The sequence below is a fragment of the Leptidea sinapis genome, chromosome 1 (genome assembly GCF_905404315.1).
Source record: "Leptidea sinapis chromosome 1, ilLepSina1.1, whole genome shotgun sequence".
In the NCBI taxonomy this organism is placed as follows: Eukaryota; Metazoa; Arthropoda; class Insecta; order Lepidoptera; family Pieridae; genus Leptidea; species Leptidea sinapis.
This window is the reverse complement of record NC_066265.1, coordinates 22,906,466-22,921,640: the sequence shown is the minus strand read 5'-3', so window position 1 is coordinate 22,921,640 and position 15,175 is coordinate 22,906,466. Positions and strand designations below refer to the sequence as shown.

At 32.8% G+C, this 15,175-nt stretch overlaps 1 protein-coding gene across 2 annotated transcripts in view; it reads left to right on the top strand.

Annotated features, from left to right (window-relative positions):
- The first annotated feature begins 232 nt into the window (after nucleotides 1-232).
- The window catches only part of LOC126978478 (elongation of very long chain fatty acids protein 7-like), a 34,872-nt gene continuing 19,929 nt past the window's right edge, over nucleotides 233-15,175 (top strand). The window contains exons 1-2 of one of the 2 annotated variants that reach the window (XM_050827343.1): nucleotides 233-340; nucleotides 15,061-15,130. In XM_050827343.1, the coding sequence (XP_050683300.1) occupies nucleotides 317-340; nucleotides 15,061-15,130 (94 nt within the window). In that variant the 5' untranslated portion in view covers nucleotides 233-316. Of the gene's footprint in view, nucleotides 341-6,860; nucleotides 6,980-15,060; nucleotides 15,131-15,175 lie in introns of those variants that run through there. The other variant, XM_050827440.1, reaches the window with a different exon arrangement.

Here is a 15,175-nt window from a genome sequence, read left to right as displayed (position 1 = left end):
AACAGAAGTAATTCCGTCAGAAAAATATTCTGAGTTACCCCCAAGTCACGCCTAAAGAAGTGTTACTTCAATGATGAAATTTGAAAATTTGCACTCTCTATTATATAAATATATTATCTATGACTTGCACTGGGAAATTATTATACATTGAGGTTATGTTTTCTATAGAGAAACTTTTTACTTCAATTTCTCATTCGGAATGACAACAGTGTCATAAATTGAAATCGATTGAAACAACAACTTCCATAATAAAGTATATAAATTAAAATAGGCACTGTCTATTTAAATTATTATCAATCACAATACTTATAATATTATGTTGCAAGTCGAAGTCTTGGAGGTGAGTTTTGATTTTATATATTGGAATTCGAAAAATTTCGCATCGAATGGTGGTGGTTTAGGCGTGTTTGAGCCTCAAACAAAGACAATTTTCATTACATATAATAATAATAATAATATTGACACACTTTTACACAAATTATCTTGCCCCAAGCTAGGCATAGCCTGTACTATGGGTACAAGACCGATATATTTCATACAATATACTTACTTAAACATACATAAATACATACATATAAATATCCATGACTCGGAAACTAACATCTATATTCTATCTACATACATTTAGAATAAATTTCATGTCGTTATGATCAGTGGTTTAGGCGTGTTTGAGCCTCAAACATAGACTATTTTCAATATATATAGATTATCAAATTAAATATTATTCGCACTTCTAATTACGCCATTGTTATCTCAAATTACGAATTCAATTTGATTATTTTTAGGAGTCTTAGTCTATTTAATGCGCTGGTCTTTAAGTCCTTGCAGAATTAAAGAACCGTTAATAGATCAAAAACCTAACGCGATACAAAGACAGTCGTTCCGAAGATTGAAAAATTACTGCGGTAAGAGATTGAATGAATAGGTCATACTATTCATATACTAAGATTTATATGTGTATCATATAGCGTGGCTGAGGAGTGATCCCAAACTTAAAACAAATACATTAAAAGTGAAACTGAAAAATACGTTACTCCAATGTTATTCAACAATAATCATACTTAGTAATAAAGGATGGTATAGGTAAATATATTTTAAAGTTCCTATAGTTTAGTTTATAATAAATAGTAGTTATGTAGGTACACATAATGACAGTTTGGTTATAGACAGTCTCTCAAAGAAAATTTTAAAGACATAAATATTATGACTGTTCATTGTCAGTATATTTATGAAAATTTAATATAAATTCACAAAAATCGTCACCTTTTTTCTCTTAATGATGCTTGCAAATAATTCTAGTAGGCTTCATAAGATACATAATAGCTTTAGGGGTAAATGTATACACTTTTTTTTATAAAGTCCCGGTCACTGTTCAGGAATTATCAATAAATAAATTTGAATGTTTTATAAAAAAAATGGCTCTGTCGTAAATCTACAACTCCACAGCTGAATATCTCATTAATCGGACAGCCTGGGACTTGATTATGATTATTTTATAGCAATAGCAATGACTCTACAATATTGTATATTTTATTGAAAAGAGCACAAAAAAGAATGCTGCGAGAGTTTCTTGCGCCGCTTCTTCTCTCTCAGCGCACCATTTGTTTCCGAAGTGGTAGTAGTATCTAGTATATTATAAATGACATCGAAAAGAATTGTGAAGGAATCAATTTTGAGAAAATAAATGCATTTTATGCCTTATTAAAAAAAAAAAAAGTTATATTTATCAGCATTCACAGTTCCGCACTATTGTCATTGCTAATTGCTCATGCTTAGGTCAACATTGTATAACCTTATATACTAACTAACACTATAGTTAAGAGGCTCAATACTGGATTCTGCTCTCGTTTTACTTAAGGCCTCAATTGGCTTTGAATACCGAAATTCAATCAAGCTAATTATGTCGATTTTTTTTTATATGGGAGGGGGAAAACGGGCAAGAGGCTCACGGGATGGGGAGAGGTGAGGCAACCGCCCATGGACATCCGCAAGAACAGGTGTGTCAAGAAATGCGTTGCGTTGAAAGGTGGGAGTTTGCTTTTTTCTTGAAGGTCCCTAAGACGTATCTGTTCGGGAACACCGCAGCCGGTAATTGATTCCACAAAGTGGCTGTGCGAGGCATGAAATTTCTAACAAAACGCGTGGTTTTGGAATGACAGACGTCTACTTGATGCGGGTGGTACTTTGCATGTAATATCCGGTGGTGGAATTCGGTCGCTGGAATCAACCCGAACAGCTCCTCTGAGCACTCCCCGTAATAAATGCGGTAGAAGATGCAGAGAGAACCCACATCTCTACGCAATGCCAAAGAATCATGCCGATCGGAGATGACTTGATCGTCGATGATACGAACCGCTCTTCGTTGTATGCGGTCAAATGAAAGAAGCTGGTACTGGGGAGCACCTGCCCAGAGGTGAGAAAAATACTCCATGTGAGGCAGAATTGCGCCTCATAAAGTGCAGGCGGTGGCTTCTAGTGAAGTACTGTCTCGCCTTACTGAGTACACCAAGCTTTTTAGAGGCCAGTTTGGCCTTCTCTTCCAATTGACCAAAAAACTGAACGTCGTTCAATATATCGACGCCAAGTATGCCAATACAGGCTGTGGCAGTTATCTCGAATCGAGGGGATACAACAATATATACGACATACGGTGTTATACTTTTTGTTTTTTCAAGTCACATAAATGTCAATAAAAAAAAACATAAATTCACCTCAGAATATTCAGTTAAAACGTAAACGTTAGGTAAATATTAGCTTATCAATTATTATTAATTATTAATAATTATTTTAACCTTTAAATACGACGCGTTACGACCTGGTTACCCGCCCTCGCCGTATGAGCAAGGTCCCTGGCATGTATTTACGCCTTAAGTAATAATTTTTATTTATTATCTTCAATGTCACAATTCAATGTAGGCCCGGCACTTACCAGGCTTAATTTTTTATAACAATAAGGGACGAGACGAACAGTAGATTCAGCTCCTTATACGCCCTGCCCATTACAATATAGTGCCGTTCAGGATTCTTCAAGAATCTTAAATATGTCAAAAATTCTGAGTGGCACTTCAATTGCGCTCATCAACTTGAGACATAAGATGTTAAGTCTCATTTGCCCAGTAATTTCACTAGCTACGGCGCCCTTCACACCGAAACACAATAATCCTTAAACCTTACCTACTGCTTCACGGCAGAAAAAGGCGCCGTTGTGGTACCCATAGTCTAGCCAGCATGCTATGCAAAGGAGCCTCCCACTGGTAATTGCGCTATGTCACCTTAAGACATTTTTGGGCCTGGGAATTCCGCATTATTTAATGCTCCGGGAAAGCACGAGGAAAATAAGCGGTATAATTTACCGAAATTATATATAACAATATTTGGTACATTTGTCAAACAACAATATTTCGTATTATTTTCTATTTATTCTAAGTAAAACCATATTGAGTTTTATTTGTTTAAATATTCATAATAATTGTAATTGTAAGTCAAGTAGAAAGTAATATAACATAAGCATTGAAATGTCATATTCACGTAAATAAATATAATTTCGTTTATATCATATTCTGTAACTCTGTTAAATATATACTGTTGATCGTAGATGGGTGAAAATTTGAAGTTTTATGTATTTTTTAATGCTGACTCATAATCAAACAAATTTAAAAAAAATGTCAATAAATTAAAAAAAATCCAGTGAACCACCCTTAACATTTAGGGGGATGAAAAATAGGTATAGATGTTGTCCGATTCTCAGACATACACAATATGCACTCAAAATTTCATGAGAATCGGTCAAGTCGTTTCGGAGGAGTTCAAAGTTTAACACCATGACATGAGAATTTTATATATTAGATTATAAACATTTGTTATTCCAACGTAAAAATATGAACAAGTAAATCAATTGACAAACTAAATAAAATCCTAAGCCTATTATTAAAACGCAGAGTTAAATGACAAAAGCTACCATTATATACAATTTTTATTACAATTACTGTGCAACGGGTTTTATTCTAAGAGTCATGTAATTCTAATCATACGAAAATTAATTATTTTCGCCCACATATTTTGCAACAAGATTTGTGCTAAGCGCCATCTTGTATCAATAATATGACACAACTACAGCACGTTTAAAACGCGTGTAAATAGTATATTTCATTACAAGTGCGGAAAGCCTGTCATTGCAAAGAGTTCCGACAAACGACAAGGAACAAGTTGCAATGACGGTCCCGCACGTGTACTGAACAACAATTTTTAATACAGTTGCGAAAAAATGAACCAATTTAACAGAATAATAAAAACGCAATAAACTCAACTAACTAATCATTAATTTCTTATAAGAATGATAATTCACATATTATATATTGAAATTGGTACAGTTTTTTATACTCAACTTCCCCAAGTTTTAGGTTGCATATTTACTGTTTGAGACAAACTATTATTAATTTCGTATGATTGTTCATGTACATTTGTCAAAGTTTATACAATGGCGTTTGCTAGTTGATGTAATTGGATTTTATGAATTATCATTATCAACGAAGGTAGATGGACGAACATTCTCTTCAGTATTGTCATGTAAAGGAGACGGATTGGACTTTAAATCAATGGATTGTGTGATTGTTTAATAGATATTCTTTTGACAGTTGGGAAAGAGAACGCACGAGTTCGGAAAAGGTAAAGAAAAAGATTGAGCATGTAATAGCCCATATCCCGAACGCTATACGTCTCTGCAATACCCCACTTTTTGAGCAACTGTATTAAAAAAATATTTACTTAACGGTACCTTCAATCGTAGTATGGCAGCTGTATCTTTATGCGTAGTATCCATCCCTACCTACTCTGTGGTTAAAATGACGAACGTAACCTTGCCACTGGAAAAATACCTAATAATTGAAAAAAATAAAACTTGATAAGCGTATTTCTACTTACGTACAGGGAATATGCGATGGGAAAGTCCCCGCAACAATATTGTAATGTGAGGCATTCGGGTGATTCTCCTGTTGCCCCGTTGGACCTTATTAAAGTAGGTATTACGAGTGGTGGCCTTCTAAATTATATGACAATCATACTATTAGAGCTGTCTTTACCTGTTATGGCGTATCTAAGAGATTCTTCGTCTTTATGTAATAAATTCTCTTAATTTTATCTAGGATGCGGGACTCGAAACCGCGGTCTCTCAGGGCTATCCGTCTGAGGGCTCCTACCAACTGAGCCAACCATATCCGAGTGACGCATTGGCCGAAATTTTGGTATATCTTGTTCAACTCTCACGTTGTGTGCATATTAGGAAATTGACTTGAGATGTCGGTCTTGCATGTCTTTTTCAAATCTCAGATATGGCCATTTAATACAAGGGAGGGATACCACTAAAACTACAATCTAATGATGATCAAACATTAGGGAGTATACTAATATAATAGAAACTGATTATGAGAAAATTAGTAATAAAGAATGCAGGATACTTTTATTTTAATAGCAATTTTTAGTGGCTTTTAATTGGTGTTAACGATGGCGCCAAAATTCTACAATTGTAACGGGAAATTAAAATGCAAATGTCAGAGGAAAAATTTATAGGAACAGATTTTTCCTATTATTATAGAAAAGAAATCTAGATAATTACATTTAAATACGATAGGGTTAGCATGGAGGTTATCTAGTGTAATTAAAAACATAACATAATAATACAATTGGCTTTTAAACAATGTCAAAGATCAAGCATATGGTGCGGTAGGATCTATAATAATAACTGTAATATAAACCATTAAGTCTATTATTATTTTGATTTCGAAATTTGGATGTTATTCCCTGTTGTTGTAATGAAATCAGGACAAAAATTGTCTAACTGCTCGTCAAAAGTTATCTCACGAAATGTTCATTCAAAAAAAAATTGATTTATTTTTTTATAAAAATACGGGACGAGACGAGCAGGACGTTCAGCTGATTGTAATTGAAACGCCCTGCCCATTACAATGCAGTGCCGCTCCGGATTATTGAAAAGCCCAAAAATTCTGAACGGCACTACAATTGCGCTCGTCACTTTGAGATAGAAGAAGTCTCATTTGCTCAGTAATTTCACTGGCTACGGCGCCTTCGGCCTTCAGACCGAAACACGGTAATTTTTACACATTACTGCTTCACGGCAGAAATAGGCGCCGTTGTGGTACCCATAATCTAGCTGGCATCCTGTGCAAAGGAGCCTCACACTGATATAAAAATAATATGGACCAAACCAACTCGCGAACTCATCGAAAATCATGCAAAAGTTGCCAAATGATGCATTGAAACCGAAAATATTAGTTTAAATCGTGGAAGTTTCCCAAAAATACGATTGCCATTGGCTTTCCAAGGAAAGACAGGTTCCCCTACCTGTTAAAATGAAAGTAATACACAAAATATTTTTCAATGACCAGTCCATTGTTTTAATGTGTCGCTAGTGCATTACGCGTCTTATATAAATCTTAATATTAAGTTATGGAATAATTTTAAGCCTGTTTGGAATAATTAGAAGTGTATCTAAAAAATGAAATCCATATTGTAATATGAACCAAATCCCTAATTTATAGATGTGTGTCCAATAAGTTAAGAAATCTTTACGTTAACCATAATATCATGTATAATTTTAATAGTTAATTTTAATATAATGTTTTTTTTTGGATTTTGAATGGCGAAATTGAAATTATAATTTAAATCGAACTCAAAACAAAGGTCATAGTTGTCTGATGTTAAGGGTCATACTTGTAAATAATTATACAAATTTTTAACCGACTTCTTGGAAGTAAAGTTGCGTTCATGACGTTTTTCAATTTATATATCGAATCGTTCGTAATACATAAGTACTGATGCGCACATCTACAAAACTCAGAGAGTCATCTAGTACGGCGCGCGGTGGATTGTGGTTTTCAGTATAACAATTAAAGTTGAAGAAATATAAGATAAATTATTTAAAATATTAGTTTTATCAGTGTTTTTAAGTGTGTGAATATTAAAGGTGAGTAATAATTATTTTTAAAGAGGAATACTTTTACTATTTCGCCATACATAATAGAAAAAATGGTGGATGTTATAGGAATTTTACCATTTCCTTATTGAATCACAAATTTTCATAAGCCCATAATTTCTAAAAAGTCTGTAAAATTTGTCGTCAACAAGGAAATTGCATATTTATAGTTTGGGAAAAAAGTTTTTTCGCATATCGTATATATATAAACTTATAATATGTTTTCTCTATGGCTATACTTTTTTTATCTGTCTGTATTTGTTGATATTGAAAAGGTTACATTTACTAAGAAACAGAATATTAGTTAAATGTTGTTACCAGCTATTAGTAATTGGCAGAACAGATTCTCAATCATTCAAAACTGTCGTAATATTGTTGTTTACATTGTCGAATATCGTAGCGATACTTCTGTTTTGTCTAAAATTCTAGCAATAATTTTTGATAAATTAATATTTTTATACATAAAGAAAATTGTGAAGTTTTTTTTTAAGATAATAATAAATTACTGGGCGTTTGCTAGTAATTGGACATCTTCAACAATTATTTATTTTTAATGGAATAAGAATGGCAAAATTGTAAAATTAAATTATTTTACTATTTTTTATTTAAAATTTCGTTCTTACGTAATAATCTAATCTAATCTAATACTCTTTTAATTTATGTCGTACATAAAACATAAGAACTGATGCTCTTCTCACATCTACAAAGCTAGAAGCGACAAATACACCGGTCGACTGTGGTTTTCAGTGTTACAATTTAAAGTTAAGAAGTTTGTAAAACAAATATTAAACTTTTCTCAGTGATCTTGTTAAATTCAAAGGTGATGTTATTTAAAAAAATCATTTTTTACATTACTTCCTTATTGATATATAATATAAATAGTGATAGATTTTTTAGTTCAATTTAATTTTTCCTTAAGTCTTCTGAAATGGCTAATACTCCACTAGGAACTTTGCAATATTTTCCATCACTGATTTAAAAAAAAATATAAAAATAAGGGACGAAAAGTTACGACGGAACTTATAATTTAAAGTATAAAATTTCTCTCACTGATCGCGTTCCATAAACACTCGAATGACGTTACATAGCAGTGCATTACAGCTCAGTATCATTCAATACCATACAGGAACTCTCTTGCAACACCAGAAAATTGACGTTGCCGGCCTTTGAACTTTTTCTCTGAACAAGAATGTTTAATAATTGCAACCTTCTATCCTATTCTTCCTATTGTGGCTTGAGGGGAAGGTATATATAACACAAGTTAACTAATGCCATGTTAAAGTAGACCTCCAAGCTTAGGGTATTTGTTTTCTAAATTTAATGTTAGGGATCGACGCTAAAGATTGAAATAAATTTAATTTACTTATTTTATTCCGAGATTTGCAACCTTTTTTATTAACATCTTGAATATGACGTATGTTATGAATGTGTTATTAAATATTTAAAAAAAATATAATGCGAAGTTGACACTACCTATCATTTATCAAAAGAAATGTGGATGCTTAAATATTAAATACAATAGGGTTAGCGTGTGGGTCGTTCTTATGTGTAACATAATGTAAATAGCCCTTACGCAACGCTAAAGTTCAAGTTTATGGCGGAGTTTTATTAATAATTATATTTGAATGATCCAATTATTATAAATTATAAAGATGAATCATTCATATCGCATTCGTGTTGCAAGAATCTCCTGAATCCTTTCATTTTTAAATTTGGCAAACTTTACTTTTCTGCAAAAGACATTGAATAGTTCTTTATAAAGATCGTTCCATCTACGGCTTAAATGATATTCCGTTTCCAAGTTGAAATTAACTTAGAAGTTTTCACGCGTAACGGTGAAACCACTAGTTGTTAGGTTTTCAGGTTTTAAATATGCACTATTTGCCGTGATACTCCTCGATTTTTCCGGTCTACTGAAAAGATGTGGTTCTAGGTAGCCCACAACCAGGGGTCGCAATAATTTTTTCTCTGTAATTTGTAACGCGTATCGCGCGACCACGTACGTATCGTTTCGCGTATTTAAGTTGTTTTTGTCTGCAACAAATGCTATATTCTGTGTGAGGTTATTGTCACAGCGCAACGGACTACGGAATGCAAACTAGACCTGTTTGTGGCAATACCGAAAATCCCGATATTAGCCAAGTACAGTTCCGGGACTTTCGTAGCCAGAAAATGACCGGGGTTATTGTGATTGTATTCTCTACTGCTTAAGTTAATATCCTCCACGGCTCCATCTTTTTGAAAAATTAAATAATTGGTCATGGCCAAAACCAAATAATCCAGCACTTCAAACAGTTCATTTAAAATTTCGACATAATATATGAAATTTTCATCATAAATTTTGGAATTAACTTCTTTCCTTCAACTTCTTTTCTAACCTTCATACCACAGCAACAATTAAATGAAAAAGGCACTTGGCAATGGCCTTCGGTTTTCCGTAAAGGATAAGTGCGCGACAATTGATGTTTATTTTTTTGTTTAAACATACCATTATTGGAATAGTTCGTTTCATCACAGAAAATATTGCATAGAAATTGTATATCGCTCTCTATTTCTTGATATAACCAGCCACGAAAATTAAAATGTATTAAGTTATCTCCCGGATTAAACTTTCCATGATGCGTGCGAAACTGTAACATAATGTAATAGTATTTTAGGCCATTGTTTTCAGCTGCATCGCGGGTGGTATTAGAGGGGACTGAATCAAATAGATCGCCATTCGTAAAACTTCATTAGAAAGATGTGGCTTTAACAATTTTCTTTTGATGAAGCTTTATTTCTTTCTTATTTAAGGTTGTTAACTATTTCTTGAAATTACTTATCAGAGGTGAGATCACGTTGGGAATATTTGTTTCGGTACGATAGCAAAGCGCGAGTGGCACTTTTTCCGTTGTTAAAAATATGTCTCTTTTAGATCAAATGGATGCATGAAAGCATGATGAACGCAACATTAGTTAAATTAATCTTTAGTTTACAGAATTCAAGTACTTAATGGATATGGGTGTTTTAAATTACTTTATCTACACCCATGCTTTAAATCCTCTATTAAAGATTCTGAAACAGTTAGCTTATTGCCAACATTAAAACACCCAATGTTCTAATAACCATTACATCACCCAAAAGAGTGTTGTAATGTTGTACTGAATTTCATTACAACACTCCTACATTTTTTTTTATCCCTTCATGCGCAAAGAGTTTCAACATACAGCCACATTCTTATTGCTCGATGCTTGGTATCTGTATGAATTTCAAAAAAAGAACATTTTCGTTTACACGCGCTCCACACTCCCAGAACGTCGCGCGCCGTAAAAAAAAAGTAGGTTATTCGAATCCCCGCCATTTTTCTTCGTTTTTTTTTATTGTTTTGTTTACAAAAAATGAGCGATTCATTTTAAACGCTGCAAAAGAACATTATATTCGAGTGAATTTTAATTATTGCACTATACAAAATGTAAATTACTACTAAAATAAATAATTGTTTCATTAATACTTATTTTATTTGTATATAATCAGTAACGAATGATATTAGGTTACTACTAGGACTGGTGTTAATGTTAGCAGTAAGCTAACTGTTCCAGAATCTTTTAGAGGATTCATATTCTGGGTGTAGATAAAGTCTTGTATGCAACTGTTGATAATTAGGTATTAAAACACTCATGTGATACTATTATCACACTCGGCTTCGCCTCGTGAGATAAATCCACATTCGTGTTTTAATACCCCTTATTACACAACAGTTGCATAAATAACTATAACAAATTACGATACAGTACGCAAAGTGTTAGTAGTAATCAACGACGGTTCAAACAGCCTTAATGACTGGCGCTAATTTTTTTCTTTCCTCTCAATTTGATAAACGATCGAACGACGATTTATATTTATTTTTTCTTTAACGTGGCCTTTTTTTCGTTGCCTTTAACCACGAAGAGATATTAAAATTGTAATGTTGTGAAGGTTCCGGGTGTGTCTTATAAATACTTTAAAATAAGATTTTTTTAAGCAATTTAATAATTTAAATCCAAAAGCAGCTGTGAGAGCGTCTGATTGAATTTGAGTACGCGTTTTTTTCCGAAAAATATCAATATAGATAATTTTGCAAAGGTAATCTCTGTCTAAATCGAAATATAAACTAAAGTGATATTCTTCGTAAAATTTTACAATACAGAATTGCTCGTTTTACTTAAAAGACTTCCTAAATTTACAATAAATATATCGAAAAATTGTGCTGCTATAAATTAGTTTGTCGCTTTTTGCTTAACAAGTAAATATCCTGCAATTCAAGCAAATAAGTTTACATACACTATAACATTCTGTTGATACTATGTTGCTTTGAATTAGATACTTTACAATACACAATAACGGCCAAGTGTTATTTTTACACATCAATGTTATTGTAATTAAATTGTTTTTATAATTATTATTATTTTGTTTTCGAACGTTTCTGTATCTTACTTTATGGTATTTTATGTTACATGATATAAAAGGCATAAAGGCATTTATTTTCTCAAAATTGATTCCTTTAGAATTCTTTTTGATGTCATTTCTTATACTACTAGATACTACTACCGCTTCGGAAACAAATGGCGCTCTGAGAGAGAAGGAGCGGCGCAAGAAACTCTCCCAGCATTCTTTTTTTTGCGCTCTTTTCAATAAGAATATACAATATTGTACAGTCGCTATAAAATAATCACAATCTAGTCCCAGGCTGTCCGATCATTTAGATATTCAGCAGTGGAGTAATAGTATTTACGACGGAGCCATTTTTTTATAAAACATTTAAATTTTTTTATAGATAATGCCTGAACAGTGGCTGGGACTTTATTGTAGAAGTGTATACATTTACCCTTAAAGCTATTATGTATCTTATGAAGCCTACTAGAATTAGTTACAAGAAATCCCTTATTTCTAGTGTTATAATAATGAAAATCACTATTAAGAGTAAAATTATTAAAAATATATTAATCTGAACGTCACTTGTTAATTTAATATTTCAGAAAACTTAACTTATATTTTAATTTTTCATATAGTTAACATTTTACGATTCGCTGAGCAGGACGCGTTATAAGTTATATATGTATTATAATATATTATGTTTGTTCCGGGTTAACATTATATTTATGACAGTTTCTGAATTCACTGAATTCAATAATATCGCTTACGACTGGTACCCCTGTTATGTCCGGTTCCTCTAAACAAAAAAGGGATAGTTGTTGATACGCCCAGTAATTTTAACTACGCGACGTATTTGATAACCGTTTCTATAAATACCTACCGTAATGGTATTTTTCTGATTCACATCATCATCATCCTCTCACCAAACGTCATTATTTAGACATTTGTATGGTAAGAACGATTTTTGCGATTATTTAACGTTTCTTACCGTCAGGATACTGTAAAAGGGAGATAAGTTGCAACTTGAAATATTTTTCGTACATATTATGTCTTTATTTTGAAACTTTGTAATGTGGAATGGGTTGAAATTGAGAACAGGCGTGTTCATAAACTGCGGATGATTTTGAATTGACACGAATTTATATTATAGTTTTAAGAAATAGAAGAAAATATAAAACACTCTATTAGCAATAAAAAACACACACCCTAAATATACAGTATTTATTACAATCTTAAAAAAAAATGAAATTTGTAACAAAAATTACCTATACAAATAATGAAATTTGTCTTTGTTTGAGGCTCTTTCACGCCTAAACCACTGATCGTATCGTCAAGGAACTACCACTATTCGATGCGAAATTTATCCAACAATACATGATTTCCAACGTTCCTTCCTTTTACAATTTGGCCAGCGGGCAGGAACGGCTAGTTAAAATATAAAATTAATAAACTGTGCGGCGCGTGATTCCCTGCTAAAACTAGCTCACTCAGTATATTGTTGATCAGTGCAGAAGACACCAACACAACACTGGTTTTCAGCAGCCCCTCGTGACAATTGGAGTAGACAGTTGCTGTAGTCTTCCCATTGTATTTAATTTATTGTCAAAGTGAATAAATTAACTAGACAAGCTATAAGTTACTCGGCGAAATTCATATTTAATAGGGTCTAGGTTAATATTCAATATCCCATTAATAGTTACGTATGTCGTATTTTTGTTTTTCTTTCACAATGCTTATCTACATAATCGTAGATTATTGGTACGCAATTGAATATTGCTCAGTTATTGTTACATAAATCATGTAATAAGTCGATTACACCAATTTTTATTAGCATTGAGTTTATTTATTCTTTACGGGCAAGGTTTTTCTCAGTAGCTGACTTCATAAGAGTCTTGACATTTGGTATTAAAGTTACGTTAAACTACTCAACCTTCTTCCTTTAATTTGTTAGTTGTAGCTTAGGTCTCTTTACTTGTTTTCATATTTGTTTGCCTTGAATCAAATCTACGAGAAGGAACTACCTCTTCTGTCTTTATTACCTTCTCATTTTTCTATGTTAAGGAAAATCAATCATTACAGACAATATTTTTATGAATATATGTATAATTGTTGTATTACCGAAATATTATGTGCTTACCAACGCAGCATATGTCTGTGTTGGTTATGTGGGACTCACGTAAAAACCTAAGTGCCTACCCACTTAACACCACCTGAGCTTGGCTTTCGGCAAGTGCCCTCTAAGCCTTCATCGAAGGTGACCTTTTCTTTGGGAGAGAGAGGCGCAAGCGGCACTCCCTTGGGAGTATCCGTTGGGATAACAAACTAATAATGCTTAAAAAAGTTAGTTAAGTATTTAATTAATGTAGATACTTATTATAATGTGGCATAAAATTGTCCACTCCATGTCGATCAACATTTATTTGCTTGGTCGCTAATTGTCGCCACTTTAACTATCATTAGAAATTAGGAAAACCGGATCAAGACCGCAATATTAGATATTAATTAAAATTTTTGCAAGATAATGATTAATTGAAGTACCCATCATAATAGTTATTTAGTTATAAGCTCTCACAATTAATGGGACCGTGTCTAGTGACAAGCATATTATATTACTTTAAACAAAATATGTTTTATTTTTCAATTATGCTTTGCAGTGCATTAGGCATACGATAGTAATTTTGTGTTAGTATTTAGTTTGGAGAAAAAAGTATCAATAAAGGACTCTTCAATTATCAGGTAGATATGACTAAAATACTTTGTAAAATATTGAATTTCTTGCAAAAAAGAAGTCCAAGAAGTTTAAGTTTCTGTTCGGTATTAGGATAAAGACAAAGGGAAATAAAATGCAAAAGCCCCGTAAATATACGTCTAACATTCGCGATTTGAATGTCACTTTGTGTGCATTCATTACTCAAAATAAAGGTTAAATGTCAACCTCAATTTTTTTTTTTTCAAAGTTTTCACTGTATTCTTAGTCTATCTAGGAGGTGTAAATGATCTAAGTATGCAAATTTTGAACGATACAGTAAATAACGACGAACCAACAGGCCTCTCAAATTTTTTACTTCCCGCTTAGAAAATTGTAAATTTTCAGAAAACGGGAAGTTATTGGTTTTACCCCGTTTTGCGTAAATCGAGTTTTCATTAGATCTCGGCGTTTTAAGGTCATATGAAGCTTTCATGACTATTCCCACGATGGTGGGAATGAGGTGTTTGTGCGCGTGTGTGTGTGTAAGGATGTATGTAAGCCTCTTATAACTTCTGAACGACTCGACCGATTTCATTGTGGTTGGCGCCATTCGAAAGGGCTTGACCAAACAAAGATTTTGAATACAACCCACAAAAACAAGATAAAACACTAAAATTAAAGAGCGGTCGAATTGGCAGGAGACTAATGGACACTAAATTGTTTAAAAACTGTTTCACGGTCCATCTATTCCGTCTCTGTCTCACACTTAGGTTTTTATGTAAGTTATCTCACTTCTCTCTCACACAGGGTTCGTCTAATACGCTAGTTTACTAAGTTTATGGTAACAAGACATCTCTACGCTATGCCAAGCAATCGAGACAATCGAGCATAGTTCACAAATTTGTCATGTACCAATTACAATACTGTCTCGAAATTTTGAATAATATGACGTTATGAAATAAAAAATCTTGAAATAATTGTGTATTTTCAGTTTATTGCCTCAAGAATGAATACCGACATCGGCTTGAGGTTTCCGGAGTGGGATATAACAAAAGGCAAATGTGAGTATAAATTAGTTACGTTTACAGATTTGAATAATATTGTAT